The sequence below is a fragment of the Miniopterus schreibersii genome (genome assembly GCF_964146895.1).
Source record: "Miniopterus schreibersii genome assembly, chromosome: 9".
Classification (NCBI taxonomy): Eukaryota; Metazoa; Chordata; class Mammalia; order Chiroptera; family Miniopteridae; genus Miniopterus; species Miniopterus schreibersii.
In genome coordinates this window covers 59,317,441-59,332,633 of record NC_138118.1, presented here as the reverse complement: position 1 = coordinate 59,332,633, position 15,193 = coordinate 59,317,441, and the positions used below count along the sequence as shown (strand labels likewise).

Here is a 15,193-nt window from a genome sequence, read left to right as displayed (position 1 = left end):
GGACTTCAACATATGAGTTTTGAGGGACACAATTCAGCCCATAAGAGGTTCTTAGATCACACTGAGACTTGAATTTTCTCTCGATATTTCCTTTTTCTTTTTTCTGCAGTTTCCCCCTACCCCCTTCCCTCACCCCTACTGGTTTCTTAAGACTGAAAATTCTGTTTGGTGAAAAGTCTCTAAGCAATTGTTCCAATTTACTGATAATTTTTGCTCTGTCAGTTTTTCAGTATTTAACATTCTTCCAAATCCATAAAAAAAAAACGTTCTTAAGCAAAAGTGAAACTGCCTGCAGTCCTATTTCCTCTTTCCGAGCCAGCCCTGCAGCTCTCACACACCCTCCGGGAGAGGCACAGCATCGCATCGCAGGGCATCAAAAGATCGGTAAACATCACTCCTTAAGGTCTTAACTTTTTTTAAAAGACCCTCAGAATTATATGTCACCTAGCCTTCAGAAGAAGAGTAAGAAAACAACTGTTTCAAGTTTTTGATATAACAAGTGAAAGTTTTCAGGAAAATCCTGGTAAGTTGCTGAATCAAACTTTATTTTTATACTTATAAGGGGACAGCTATTTTTTTAAACTTCAGTTGTACTTTTTATATAAGAACATCTGTTTGTACTTGTAAAAAATACTAGAATTAAAAATATGAATGGACAAAATGCATATCAATATATTTTACTGAGGCTCTCTCTCTCAGTGTATTTCAGGGAAGAGAGTGTTCCTGGTTGAGTAGACAGTAGGAAAGGTGATTAGAGAAACAATGTTAAAAAGTTCAGGAATTTAAGCATAAAAGATTATAAAGGAACTAAGGGTCATGTGAAATTATGCAAAATTCTGTCTTCAGTAACCTAAGTGTTCTTAAAAGTTTCACATTTCATCAAAGGTACCCGGCAGAGGCTATTTTTCTATGTGCTTCCTTCAAAGCCATCTCATACAGTAACCTGGTTAAAAACTAAAATGAAAAGGACTTCAGGAAATGAAACTTAACTTGTTTGTGGTGGTTTCATTTCATCAGACCCTTAGAGAAAGGTATGAGCAGTCCTTCTGGGCGAGAGCCAGGATTCCAGAAATGCCTTTCTCCTACTATCAACTCTAAGAATCTTGCAAAGCATGGATATCTGGAGCGTTCCTGAGGAACCCCCTGAGATGAGGGTGGGTGGGAACCAGCAGCGCCCCTAAGAGCTCTGCTAAATTGGTACTTCTTGTGCAATATCTAAAGAGAGAAAATCAGAGCAATAACTCGAGAATGACATCCTGGTGCTCCTTTGCCAATAATTAATGTTACTCTAACAAGAAGATTTATGTTCATCATTGTTTCAAAACAGGAGACTGAAGGCCTCTGGGAAGCCAAGAATTATGTCAAGTCACTCTCAAAATTTGTCAATACCAGTCATTGTTGGAGCTAAGTAATTTTTATTTTTACTTAGCTCCAACAATATATATGCAGATTCTCTTAAAGTTGGTAAAGTACAAACTGCTTTAAAAGCATTATTAAATATAATAGGTTCAAATCCTTATATGTCACAACTGTTACCATGTAGGAGGGAGTTGAGAAACTTTTGACATTATTATCAGCCCCAGGGTATTATTGAAGAGTTTAGTATATTATATTGAGACAAGATATTGTCAATTTTTCCTTTTAACAGAAGGAAAGCTCCAGATTTGGTGGAATAAATGTCAGTAACTTATTAGAGAAGAGTATTTCTATCTCCCTGGTATCTATTGGCAGAATACGAACAAAAGGAAGTAAGAGAATGCTGTCACCTATTAGGTGGCACAAAGTAGCCCTTGTAGCATCCCCTACACTAGACATAGCACACAATGAGCCACTAGCTGTGCAGAGGCCAAAGAGCTATAATAAAAAGGGATGGACTGCAATGGAAATCTCCTGAAGTGTTGTTTCATTTCTAGAATGTTATGCCCTATTTGAATGTTGTAATCACTGGCTAAACTAAAATAGAAAATCTGGACTCTGTCCTTGAAATCTTTCGATTAGTCAGAGAGGGGGTGGATGGTTAACTTACTGAAAGAGGACTCTGGCTAAGGGAAGGTACTGCATCATGAGACCTGAACAGAGTGAGCCTGCGGGAAGCGGCAAGCCCCTCACCAGGATCAGCTGCCCAGGCAGGAGATGAAAACAGCAGATGTAGGGAAGCTCTGACACCCAGGGCCTGGGGTAGAAAGGGACCTCCTCTGGGGAAAACCCCGTGTGAGTAATGGCCTTATTTACAGACCTAGCAGAAAACTGATACAGGGTGTTATGAAACTAGGGTACCTAGAAGGACTGCAGGAGAAAAATGTTTATTAATTTTCGTTTCCTTTTGATAAAACTTCCTTTTCATTCTTTGTTACCAGATAACTGAAGTTAGAGTTAGTTCTGGCCTAACAGGTAGTACGGAAGAGATTTCTCCAGATTTCTGTCTGGAATTGAAGCCAAATGAAATAATTGTCCTAGTCCTTTGACCCACAGACATTGCTAACTCAAGGGTTTTCAAAAATTCATTATTTTTAACTACTCTAAGAAAATATGTTATTCGTCCAACAAATTTTTGTTAAGGAGCTACTATGTGCTAGGCACTATAAAATAGTTAACAAAATGCACAAAAGCTCTTGTTCTCATGAAGAGCACAGAATAATGGATAGGACAGAAAATAAAGAGGTAAAAATATATGTAATATTTTACTGTGATGAGTCCCGAGTAGATTTTTTTTTTAAGCCAATAGAGGAATAAGAAGTGTTGGGAGATAAGATAAAGTTTTCTGTAGGTAGGCCAAGCAGTGCCTCAGTGAGAAGGTGACATTTGATTAAAAACAAAACAAAACAAAACACCTGAGGAAAGTGAAGCCGTGAACCTTGCAGGTATCCAAGGACACTCCAGGGAGAGGAAACAAGTGCAGTGCCAGAAGCAAGAGCAGGTACTGCCTGCTGCGAGCAACCAGGGAATTGGGGAGGGAGAAATAAAAGTAAGATGGGCTAACAAGGTGCCAGGTCTTCTAGAAGGCTTTGTAGTTCATAACGAGCTCAGCTTCATTCTGAGTCAAATGCAAAGCCACTGGGAGGGATTGAACAGAGTATTGGTATGTTATTTACATTTGAACAGGCTCACTCCGGCTGCTATTTTGAGAAGTCCCCAAAGGAATCAACAACAGCCAGAGGGAAACTAGTGAGGGTGCTACTCCTATAATCCAGGAAGAGAGGATGGGGGCATGAACCAGGTGGCAGCAGTGAGGTAGTAGCTGGTGGTCAGACCCTGGACACTTTGTTTGTTTGTTTTTTGTTCATTCTCATTGGAGGATATTTTTTCCATTGATTTTTATAGAGAGTGAGAGGGAAGAATGGAGGAAGAGAGAGAGGGTTGACTCCCACATGCACCCCGACTGGGGTGGGGATCAAACCTGCAACCCAGATACACGCCCTTGACCAGGAATCAAACCTGTGACCCTTTGGTGCCCTGGCCAATGCTCTAGCTACTCAGCCACACTGGCGAGGGCAGATGCTGGACATGTTTTGAAGATACAACCTACAGGATTTGCTCCACGCTGAGAGTGAAATATGGAAGAAGAGAAAAAGAATGCCTACAACACTTTTGTGGTTGCTTATTTTATTAAAAATATTTAAATATAGAAGAGATGTGCTAGGTGAAGAATGTTCCTTTCACTGTTCTTTCAAATCTTCTGTATGATTGAAAATTGTCATAGTAGAAGGTTTAGAGGAAAATAGTTCCCATAAAAAATTCTTAAGCAACTGTCCAATCAATTGCATTTTAATTTGCTGTGACATAATTTTTTGATGTAACAGATTCTCAGCAAATATGACTCAGGGCTGGGTCTGTATTGCCTACCTCTCTACTTCCTTGTAGGTGCTTCCCGGAACATGACTCCTGCAAACTCAAGAAAACGCAACTAATTTAACAGCTCTGGATCAAATAGCCTCATGAAGACTTATTTCAAGTTGTCAATATAGAAAGTGGAAGTTTTTAGTAAAGCCCTGGTAAGTTTCTAATCATTAAAGATATGTTTCATCAACTTTCTTTAAAAACTATCTTTTAAAATTAATTCTAAAAACTAATCAGAACTATGAAAATGAATATTCTTTCAAGTGTACATAAGCTTTTTCTAGCAAAACAATTCTAAAAGAAATGAGGAGAAATGTTGAAGGGTGTTATTTAAGAAGGAACTAATGAACAAAAGAAATTGACAGACAAAATAGACCCAGAGACACTGACACAGGCAACAGACCTTATCTCAGAGGGAAGAGGGAAGGAGGGTGGGGGGGGAGGGAAGAGATTAACCAAAGAAGTTACATGCATATACGCATAACCCATAGACACAGACAATAATGGGGTGCAGGCCCGGGGAGGGGGTGGGAGCAAGGTGGAGGGAACCAATGGGGAGAAAAAAATGGGACACCTGTAATACTTTCAACAATAAAGATAAATTAAAAATAAATTTAAAAAAATAAAAAAAATAAAAGGAATGCGGAACCTTACTGCCTTCATATACATATTGCTAGAAGTAACTTAGGCTGAGTGCAGAATTCTTTTAACAAGAAACCTTCCCACAGGCAGGGTGCATACTGTTTCTGGAGGTGGAAGGCTCTGGGGATGAGGCTCGAAGAGCCAAATAAAATATAGATCAGAGGATCAGGAACTGAAACATACCAAGCTGTGTAGAAAATTGTAACCAAGTGCAGCTATGCCAAACACTGCCCCATGTAACTCAAGATGATATCAGAAGTTTTCATCCAGTTAAAGATTAAGCCCTCCAAAGTTTATTTTACTTAAGGATTTCCTTCATAACTAGCTTGGACAGAGACTATGTGAAGAAATACATAATTTTAATGTGTACTTTGTAAAACGAAACTAGCTTGCTGTACAGTTTCAGTTCCAAAGAGCATTAGAGCAGGGCGTGGACCTGCTGGTCTAGAGCCAAGCTTGCACAAATTCCTTCCTTGACGTAAAAACACCTGGGGGTTGCTAAGGCCCAGCCTCCTAGAGACAGGGCTGGGCACAGGCATTTGCCCTGCTGGTTTGATCCTTCCTGATCACCTGCCCCACTCCACCCCACCCCTGAGAGAAAATATAAATCCTTAGGGAATAGATCCTGAAATGAATTACTCATAAGGAGAACTTGGGGGTTGAAAATGTTCCCAGAACAGAATAAAGGAGATAAAGTGGAGGTTTTCTCCCCAACTCCATCCCGAGCAACACCTTCACCCATTTAAAGAAGCAGAACAAAAACAACAGCCAAGACAACTTTGGTTCCAGTCCTATTCCCTGCACCATGAATGGGAAACAGGTCAGCTGGAAGGAGACACAATTTAATCATGGCTTTATTTGCCTGATCACAACTGCTAGGTAGCTTCTTGACAAATATAAAGGACCTTCCTGTTTAAAAACTATGCCAATACTTTAGGACGTAAATCCAATCAGAAATGTTCACAAAAGGACTTTGTAAACCTCAGGATAGTGAAATATACTAAAGTTTTATATATACATTAACAAGTATCACCCTAAACTAGGTTGAAGATACTGATTATGCCAAGAAATTATGTCAGAGCATTATTGAAACCTTTTGGCCCAAATCACTGTCACCTTGAATTAAATACATGGCTCCAACCAAATACGGATCATAGATCTTATAAGATATTCATAATTGACAGAGTGAAAAATTCATATGAGAGCATTACCAAATATATGATAGCCTCAAAGCATTATGTATTTTCTTAGCTCCCATCATAGGAGTGGGCAGATGAGAATTTTTTGATGTTACAAAGGGTCTTTATCTTTGAACAATGGGGGAATCTGTAAGATAACGTAAAAAAACTGACTTGGACAGATAACTGATATCATTCATCCTGTTTGAGACAGGGGCTTCCATCTCCCTGGTGGCTCCCAGCAGAATTCAAACAGTAAGAAGTCATAGCCCTTCCACCATCCCCACATCTCTCTCTCTCTCTCTCTCTCTCTCTCTCTCTCTCTCTCTCTCTCTCTCTCTCTCTCTCTCACACACACACACACACACACACGTCACACACAGTGTCTCTGGGCATGTTGCCAAAATCCTTTATGTGCTGCTTCTTGTAGAATGCTGGAATACTCTGGCTAAGAGAAGATACTGCTTTGGATGTGAACAGAGTAAGCCTGTGGAGAGTGATAAGACCATCTCCAGAGGAGAGTCCATGTGCCCAGGGTAGCGAAAGCAGATAACATAGCACAGTTAACACGGCAGAGGTGATCCTGAGGTCCCTGTAGGTCTGGCTCACTGAGGACCTAGGATAGAAAACCCTGTATGGGATTTTCCTAGGAGCTTCTACTATTTTAGGGTTAGGAGAAAGTCCTAGGAGAAACGCGCTCCTTCAGGGGCTGTGACACAGCAAAAGCTTATAAGGGGTGTTATAAAACTGGGGCTTAGGTTGCTGTAATGTGCCTGTGGATGAAGAACATATGTCTACTAACTTTAAAAAAAATTAAACCACTTTCTCACTCATTATGACCGTCTGACTTGGAAGCTGGATGTTTAATGGGTGACAAATGAAGAAATTTCAAAACCACAATGAGATATCACCCCACACCTGTTAGAATGACTATTATAAAAAAGACAAAAAATAACAAGTGTTGGTGAGAATATAGAGAAAAGGGAACCCTCGAACACTGTTGGTGGAAATGTAAAGCGGTGCAGCCACCAATGGAAAATATTAGGGATGTTTCTCAAAAAATTAAAAATAGAAAGAACTACCACATGACCCAGCAATTTCACTTCTGGGTATTTATGCAGATAAATAGATATCTGAGCCCGGCTGGGTGTGGCTCAGCGGTTGAGCTTCGACCTGGGATCCAGGAGATCGGGGTTCGATTCCCGGTCAGGGTACATGCCTGGATTGCGGGTTCGATCAATGACTCTCTCATCATTGATGTTCCATGTGTCTCCCCTAGCTTCTGGTGGTTTGTTGGCAATCTCTGGCATTCTTTGGCTTATAGAGGCACCACCCCCATCTCTGCCTTCATCTCCTTGTGGTGTTATGCCTTTGCACGTGCCTCTGTGTCCAGAATTTCCCTTCTTTTAAGGACACCAATCATATTGAATTAGAGCCAACTTTAATGACCTCAAGTTAACTAGTTACATCTGCAACCATCCCTATCTCCAAACAAGCTCACATTCTGATGTACTGAAGTTAGGACTTCAACACATGAATTTGGGGGGGGGGGGTCACAATTCAACTCATAACAATTATGATAAGGTCAATAGTGTCACCATGGGAGAGGAGATGGATGGAGGTCAAGATCATTAGACGAGAGGTAGTCAAGAAGGTGAAAGGTCAATATATTGAGATCATTTTCCTGTCTATTGAGTCATCAAAAATTATGACAGAAATAGTGTCTGAGGGCATTACAGGCCAGGACCAGTACCTGGCTCTGGGAGCAGAAACAGACACTGCCTGCTGTTGGAGCACCACCGCACAATACTCCTTAGACCCACTAGATCAGCAGTTTTCAACTGGTGTGCAGCAAGAATTTTTAAAACATGCAATACCTGCTAGTCAGGGGCACTAACCTTTTCCCCTTAGATTGTCAAAGAAAAAATTGACAACAATCAATACAGCAATAGCCCAATAGCCACCCAGTGTGAATGAATCAAAATTATATCTAACTTTTCTCAGATCAGCAAAAAATGCAATGTACTTTTTGGTGTGCCACAGAATTTTAGTAATTAGTTTATGTGCGTAGTGAGATAAAAAAGGTTAAAAATCGCTGCCCTAGATAGCTCTTCGGTAGTCTACCAGTATACTATTTCTTATCCCCTTAACTCTGTCCCCTAGACTTCCTCCCTCCACCAGTCTCCCATCCTACTCTAGCAGCCCTCCTTTAACTTCACCTGCCCAGTGTCCCCGCTCTCCTCCTAGTAATACGCCCCTCCTCTTCACAGCTCCCAATTCTCTGCCCCTTATTCTTACACAAAACACTTATCGCAATTGGTCATTTGTGATAAAACTTTTTTGAATGTGTGTGTGTGTTTTAATTCCCCCCCCCCTCCATTGGACTACAAGTACCATGAAAGAACTTCACATCTCTTTTGTTTACCAAGATTTTGTTTACCATGATGCCCAATAGGTGCTCAATAAATATTTGGTATAACAGGTGCTCAATAAACATTTGTTGAATGAATGAACAAATAACACAATTTAAGGTAATATAATAGTTATCTCTGGTTACAATATGTGCACTAATTCTTGTGGAACCTCTAAGACCTCTGCCATCTACATTGAACATTGAAAATAAACAGGATTGATCATCTGAAATATGTTCATAATGTTCATTATTCTAGTTGCTCGAAGTTTGGCTAATTTGCTCAGGGCTGGGTGTGTCCTGTAGACTGAAGTCAGAGTGACTAAGAGCATCCAAGACACAAAGGCACCAAGAAAAGTTTCATCAAGGTAAGTGAAGCTTCTACACCCAGTGTTTGCAAGCCTATAGGTGGAATGAAGGATTGTGGCGTGCTAAGATATTCACACCATAAGTAACTAGCATGGGTTTCTTCTTGGCCATTCACAGGGCTGCAGGCTGAGGTCTCAGTTTAGCTCATCCTTCATATCTGACTTCAAGGAGACCTTACAGGAAAGCTTTTGCAAGCAACTTTTCAGGCTGGCTAGGCTTTGTGACTTGTTATACACTACAGTTTTTAAAAACTTAGTCCCTTAAATCTTTCATTTAAAAAATTAAAAATATTTGTAAATGTTTGTATTTTCTCTCTTTATAATTTAACATTTTGTTTTGTTTTATCCTTAATGCTTTTAGTCTGTTTATCCTTATAATACTATTACTTTCCTATTTTCTCTTATTTAAACAACAGTATTGATTCATCGTTTTAATTCTGACTTAGTAGGTCTGGGTTGGGGGCTGGACATTTACATTTCTAGCAAGCTTCCAAGTGATGCTAATGCTGCTGATCTAAAGATAACATTTTGAGAACTGCTCTCAACCTGATCTAAACAATAGAATATTCCAGACAAATTTTAAAAATACTAATACCTGAACTCAACTCCACTCTCTCAATCAATTAAATCAGTCTCAGAATGTGGAGTCCCAGTGATTCTACTGTGAGCCAAGGTTGAGAACCCCTAATCTAGGGTGTTCCAGGATATCCAGCTCTTGCAGTTCAACAAAGTACATAATTGTAGGACCTTCATTAGTCTCATATCAATAATTTAAGCTAAAGTGGCTTTAACAAAATTAAAAACTCACATTATTTTCCTTATCTAATTTCAGGCAGGCCAGGCCAGTGTGAACTACAATTAACTCTATAGTACCTCCGAGGGCCACAAGACTTAGGCAACCAAATCAATTAATATTTTGCTACCATATCCCCCAAAGCTCCAGACTTGGGGGGCCTAACAGCTTGATTTCCAAAAGATAGTGGGCAACGAGTCAACCAACTGCCTTGTAACTGTGTAACAAAAATAGCCAACTCCCTAGCTGCAGACTAAATCTCCTGTTCTTCAACCCACTTCCACTTACCCAGATTCGTATTTTCAAGTTTATTTGCAATGTTCAACGATGGGAACCAATTTCTGTTTAGTTAAGATTCTGGTTTTGAGATACAAAAACCCCCAATGTTCACCAAATTAAGCTTAAAAGGGAAAATTATTATAAGGATAAAGGGATGTGTCATCCCTGTTAACAGCTACTGTTTATTTCATAATCATAATTATAATCATTTAGGGAACAATGACACTAACTGGAACTATAAAATAGTTAAAATAAGTACCAAGCAGTTTTAAGAATCAACCTTGAACAGTGTTTTATGTATGCTGTTTATGTGAAATTATATATTTAATTGACTCTGTGACTTTAATGATAAAGTATCACACTAAACTACTTATTGTATTACTTTTTCCAAGGAAGAAAGTTGCAGTTGTGATGAGTGAACAAGTAGATCTACCTGAAATGACCAAAAGCTGGAGCAAAGAGCATGTGAAACGCTGGGTAACCAAAGACCTTGAGATTGATGAGAAGTATGGGCAGATTCTGTTCAATGAAGAAGTGACAGGATTAGTCCTGCAGGAATTAACTGAAAAGGACCTTAGAGATATGGGGTTACCACGGGGCCCAGCACTTTTGATAAAACGTGCGTATGACAGATTGAATAATAGTCTCCCTGAAAATCACAATCAGGATTCTGGACAATTAAATCACACAAAACCCTCCAAAAAAGAACACCAAAAAAAGCCACAACGGATAAAAAAAGAAGAGGAACAATCAATGTCATCCAAGATTGATGATAATCTCAGAGAGACCAGAAATACCAAAGAACAAGAATCAGTTCTTATGAAAGAAAATGCATTAAATGAAGTAGTGACCACACAAGACAAAAAAAATAAGCTAAAAATTGAGCAGTTGACGTGTATGCCATATCCTTTTGATCAGTTCCACAGCTGCCATCGTTACATAGAACATTATCTTATACAACCTGAAACAGGACCACTCAATCTCATAGACCCAATACATGAGTTCAAAGCCCTCACAAATACAGAAGCAGCCACAGAAAAGGACATTAGGATGAAATTTAGCAATGAAGTCTTCAGATTCGCATCAGCTTGTATGAATTCACGCACCAATGGCACCATCCATTTTGGAGTCATGGACAAACCCCATGGAGAAATTGTTGGTGTACAAGTCCCCAATAAGAATGCCTTCATTGACCACTTCAATACAATGATCAAACAGTATTTTGAAGAAAGCGAGATCAATGAAGCCAAGAAGTGCATTCGGGAGCCAAGGTTCGTGGAAGTCCTTCTGCAGAACAGTACACCATCTGACAGATTTGTCATTGAAGTAGATATTATTCCAAAACACTCTGTATGTAAAGAAAAGTATTTCTACATTAAGTTGCAAAACTATGAAACTGGAACATGGAAACAAAACCAAGACACTTCACTGTTTGTGAGGGATGGGGCTAGCTCTAAGGATATCCTGGCCAATGTCAAGCAACGGGATGTGGCTTTCAAAGCATTTCTGAAAAAATTAAAGTCACTAGTAGCATCTAGAAAAGAGGCTGAAGAAGAATATGAGGTGAAGACAAATAGGAAGGAGCATGAAGGACAAAAGCTGGTTAAACTTCTCATAGGAAACCGAGAGTCACTGGATAATTCATACTACAACAGGTACATTCTTGTAACAAATAAGTGCCATCCAAACCAAACAAAGTACTTAGATTTTATAAAAGAAATTAAATGGTTTGCTGTGTTGGAGTTTGATCCTGAATCTGAGAGCAAGGGGGTGGCCAAAGCTTACAAAAGAAGCCGTGTAGCAAACCTTCACTTTCCAAGACAATATGAGGAAAAGACAACTACTTTAAGGGAGAAAATTTCTAGCCTGAATCTTTTTGATCAGCCCAGCTGGATCTTCTGCAATGGCAGATCTGACTTGAAAGATGAGAGACATAAGCCTCTAGAACCAGGTTTATGGCAGAAAGAACGAGCTTCTGAAGTCAGGAAACTGATTTTATTTCTTACAGATGAAAATCTAATAACAAGAGGGAAACTTTTGGTAGTGTTTCTATTGCTCTCTCCAGTGGAAAGCTCAGGAGACCCACTCATTGAAACCTTCAGTGCTTTCTACCAAGTTCTCAATGGAATGGAAAGTATATTGTGTATCTGTGTAAACTCCCAGATTTATCAACGGTGGAAAGATCTACTACGAGCAAGACTGACAATATCAGATGAATTAACAAACCACAGTATTTCCACTTTAAATTTAGAATTGATAAACAGTACTATCCTTAAACTAAAACCAGTCACTCAGTCATCAAAAAGGTTTTTGCCCTCACATGGATCATCTTCAATTATCCTAGAGAAAAAGGAAGAAGATATCTTGACTGCACTGGAAATTCTCTGTGAAAATGAGTGTAAAGACACAGATATCGAGAAAAATACATCTAAATTCCAAGAATTTAAGAAGGTAAAAGAAGAGCACTTTTATCGAGGTGGCAAAGTATCCTGGTGGAACTTCTATTTTTCTTCTGAAAACTATTCTAAAGCCTTTGTCAAAAGAGACAATTATGAAAACCTTAAACGTCTGATACAGTGTGGGGCAGAGTCTCCTAAACCAACGTTCGTAAAAATTATCAATCTCTATCATCATGCAGGCTGTGGGGGTACTACATTGGCCATGAATGTTCTCTGGGACCTAAAGAAAGACTTCAGGTGTGCTGTGTTAAAAAACAAAGCAATTGATTTTGCAGAAATTGGAGAGCAAGTAACCAAGTTGATTACCTATAAAGTAACCAGCCATCAGGATTACATTCCTGTACTTCTTCTAGTGGATGATTTTGAAGAACAGGAAAATGTCTACATTTTACAGAATACCATTCATTCCATTTTAGCAGAGAAGGGTTTGAGATATGAAAAAACACTGGTAATTATCTTAAACTGTATGAGATCTCAGAGTCCTGATGAAAGTGCAAAATTAGCAGACAGTATTGCACTAAAATACCAACTTTCTCCCAAGGAACAAAGAGCATTTGAGGCCAAACTGGAGGAAATTGAAAAGCAACACAAGAACTGTGAAAACTTTTATTCCTTCATGATAATGAAAGAAAATTTTAATAAAATATATATAGAAAATGTAGTCAAGAATATCCTAAAAGGACAGACTATTGACAGCAAGGAAGCACAACTCATTTCTTTCCTGGCTCTACTCAACTCTTATGTTACTGGTTTTACAATTTCAGTGTCACAGTGTGAAATATTTTTGGGAATCACATGCACTAGTACTCCCTGGAAACCTGAAAGCCTAGAAGACAAGATGGGAACCTATTCTGCACTTCTAATAAACACAGAAGTCACAGAATATGGGGGATGTGCAGGTGTACGCATCATTCATCCTCTGATTGCCAACTGCTGTCTAAAAGAACTGGAAAGAAGCTATCACTTGGATAAGTGTCAAATTGCATTGAAGATATTAAAAGAGAAATTATTCTATGTTTCTGGAATAGGGAGAGACAAATTTCAACATGATGTACAAACTCTTCTGCTTACAAGACAACGCAAAGAGTATGGAGATGAAACAGACACTTTGTTTTCTCCGTTAATTGAAGCTTTACAGAATGATGAAGTTGAAAGGGTCTTGACTGAAGGAACTATTCGATTCCCACAAAATGCATTTATTTGTCAGGCCTTAGCAAGGCATTTCTACATTAAAGAGAAGAACTTTGACATTGCTCTGGATTGGGCAAATCAGGCCCAAAAGAAAGCACCTAAAAATTCCTTTATCTCAGACACACTTGGTCAGGTCTACAAAAGTAAAATCAAATGGTGGTTGGATGAAAACAGAAACTGTAGGGATATCACGATTAATGATCTAACACATCTTCTAGAAGCTGCAGAAAATGCGTCAAGAGCTTTCAAAAAATCCCAAGAGCAAACTGATAGGAAAGACTATGAAACAGAGACCTGGTCACTACAGAAGTCCCAAAGAAAATACGACATGTATAATACAGCTGGTTTCTTGGGTGAAATAGAAGTTGGTCTTTACACTATTCAGATTCTTCAGCTCACTCCCTGTTTCCACAAAGAAAATGAATCAACTAAAAAAACTATGGCAGAATTTTTATCAGGAAAGAGCAATATTCCTACAAATCAAAAAAATGAATATTATTTGGCTCTTACTAACTTCATATCCTACTTACAAAATTTACAATCAGATATGAAAAAGTGCTTTGACTTTTTTGCTGATTATATGGTTTTTCTGAAAACAAGGAATGCCCAAAAAGAAATAACGGAAATCTTATTAAGCAAGAAAGTTAGTCGCTGTTTCAGTAAATACAAGGAACATTTCTGCCATGTAGATTTGGGCCCATTACAAAGCAAAGAGAGTCAGTTACTCCAAGAGGAGAACTGCAGGAAGGATCTAGAAGCTTTGAGAGCAGACAGGTTTTCTGGACTTCTAGAATATCTTAATCCAAATCACAAAGAGGCTGCAACCATTATGGAAAATATAGTGAATAAATACACTTTCCTCTTGCAGCAAAATCCAAATAAACGGCTGGCAAAGGAGAAACAAAATTTCATTTTGGCCAACATTATTCTCAATTGTCTAAAACCCAACTCCAAGTCCATTCAGCCACTTACCATACTTAAAAAACATCTCCGAGAAGTATTGCAATTTGTAGAACTAAGTTACCAATATCCAGACCCTTATTTCTTGGCCTGCCTCCTGTTCTGGCCGGAAAATGAAGAGCTAGATGAAGATGCTAAACTAATGGAAAAATATGTGTCATCCTTAAATAGGTCCTTCAAAAGACAGTACAAGAGCATGTGTAGGTCCAAGCAGGCAAGCACACTTTTCTACCTGGGGAAGAGGAAGGGTCTCAACAGCCTGGTGCACAAGGCCGAGATAGAGCAGTACTTCAGTAAAGTACAAAATATAAACTCCTTCTGGCAGAGTGGAGATGTGTGGAAAAAAAGGGAAGTCAAGGACCTCTTGCGTCGTCTCACTGGTCTTGCCGAAGGCAAGAAAATCTCTATCGAATATGGAACAGAGAAAAAAATAAAAATACCCGTGACATCTGTTTATTCAGGTCCACTCAGAAGTGGTGGCAACATAGACAGAGTGTCCTTCTACCTAGGGTTTTCCATTGAGGGCCCTCTAGCATATGATATAGAAGTTATTTAAACAGGATATATTAACTCAAATATGTTTATTCATACTTCTCTCTGGCCTTATTCCCTCTATCCCCATGGCATTAGCAGCTTACCTGTAATCACAGATTTTGCTTTTGTCTCCCAAGTAAATTATAAGCCTTTGTAGAGCATTAAGCATGTCTACACACAAGTAGAATCAATTGTTCAATGTTTTAAATATGCGCTTTCAGACTAAGATACTTAATTAAGAAGTTTCCATTGATATCCACTGGTCACATCATTACTGGTTCTATGTCAATAAAATCTGTTTTGATTCTATCACTCGTATGCGTTTTCTGAATGATGAATTACCCCTTCACTGTGAAAGCCAAGATTTAAATAAGATGAATACGGAAGAGAAAGCCCCTCCTTAGTTTATTGAACTCAAACACAGAGGTCCACACCAGAGCGCCACTTGTCCATCTTGGTACCAATAAAAATGTATGTGGAAGGTACACATTTTGTTCCCATTCACACCTACCCCTCCACACGCACACACACATACACAGTTC

General features: G+C 39.0%; 1 protein-coding gene across 2 annotated transcripts; it reads left to right on the top strand.

The window, feature by feature from the left end:
* The first annotated feature begins 301 nt into the window (after positions 1–301).
* SAMD9L (sterile alpha motif domain containing 9 like) lies at positions 302–14,960 on the top strand. Of its 2 annotated transcripts, none has more exons than XM_081147268.1 (4): positions 302–523; positions 3,862–3,992; positions 8,327–8,435; positions 9,900–14,960. In XM_081147268.1, the coding sequence occupies exon 4, from the start codon at positions 9,919–9,921 to the stop codon at positions 14,671–14,673; it is 4,755 nt and encodes a 1,584-aa protein (XP_081003394.1). In that variant the 5' UTR covers positions 302–523; positions 3,862–3,992; positions 8,327–8,435; positions 9,900–9,918; the 3' UTR covers positions 14,674–14,960. The 2 variants fall into 2 exon arrangements, with proteins under 2 accessions (XP_081003394.1, XP_081003395.1); XM_081147269.1 differs by having other exon boundaries at positions 311–523; positions 9,904–14,960.
* Positions 14,961–15,193: the final 233 nt, after the last annotated feature.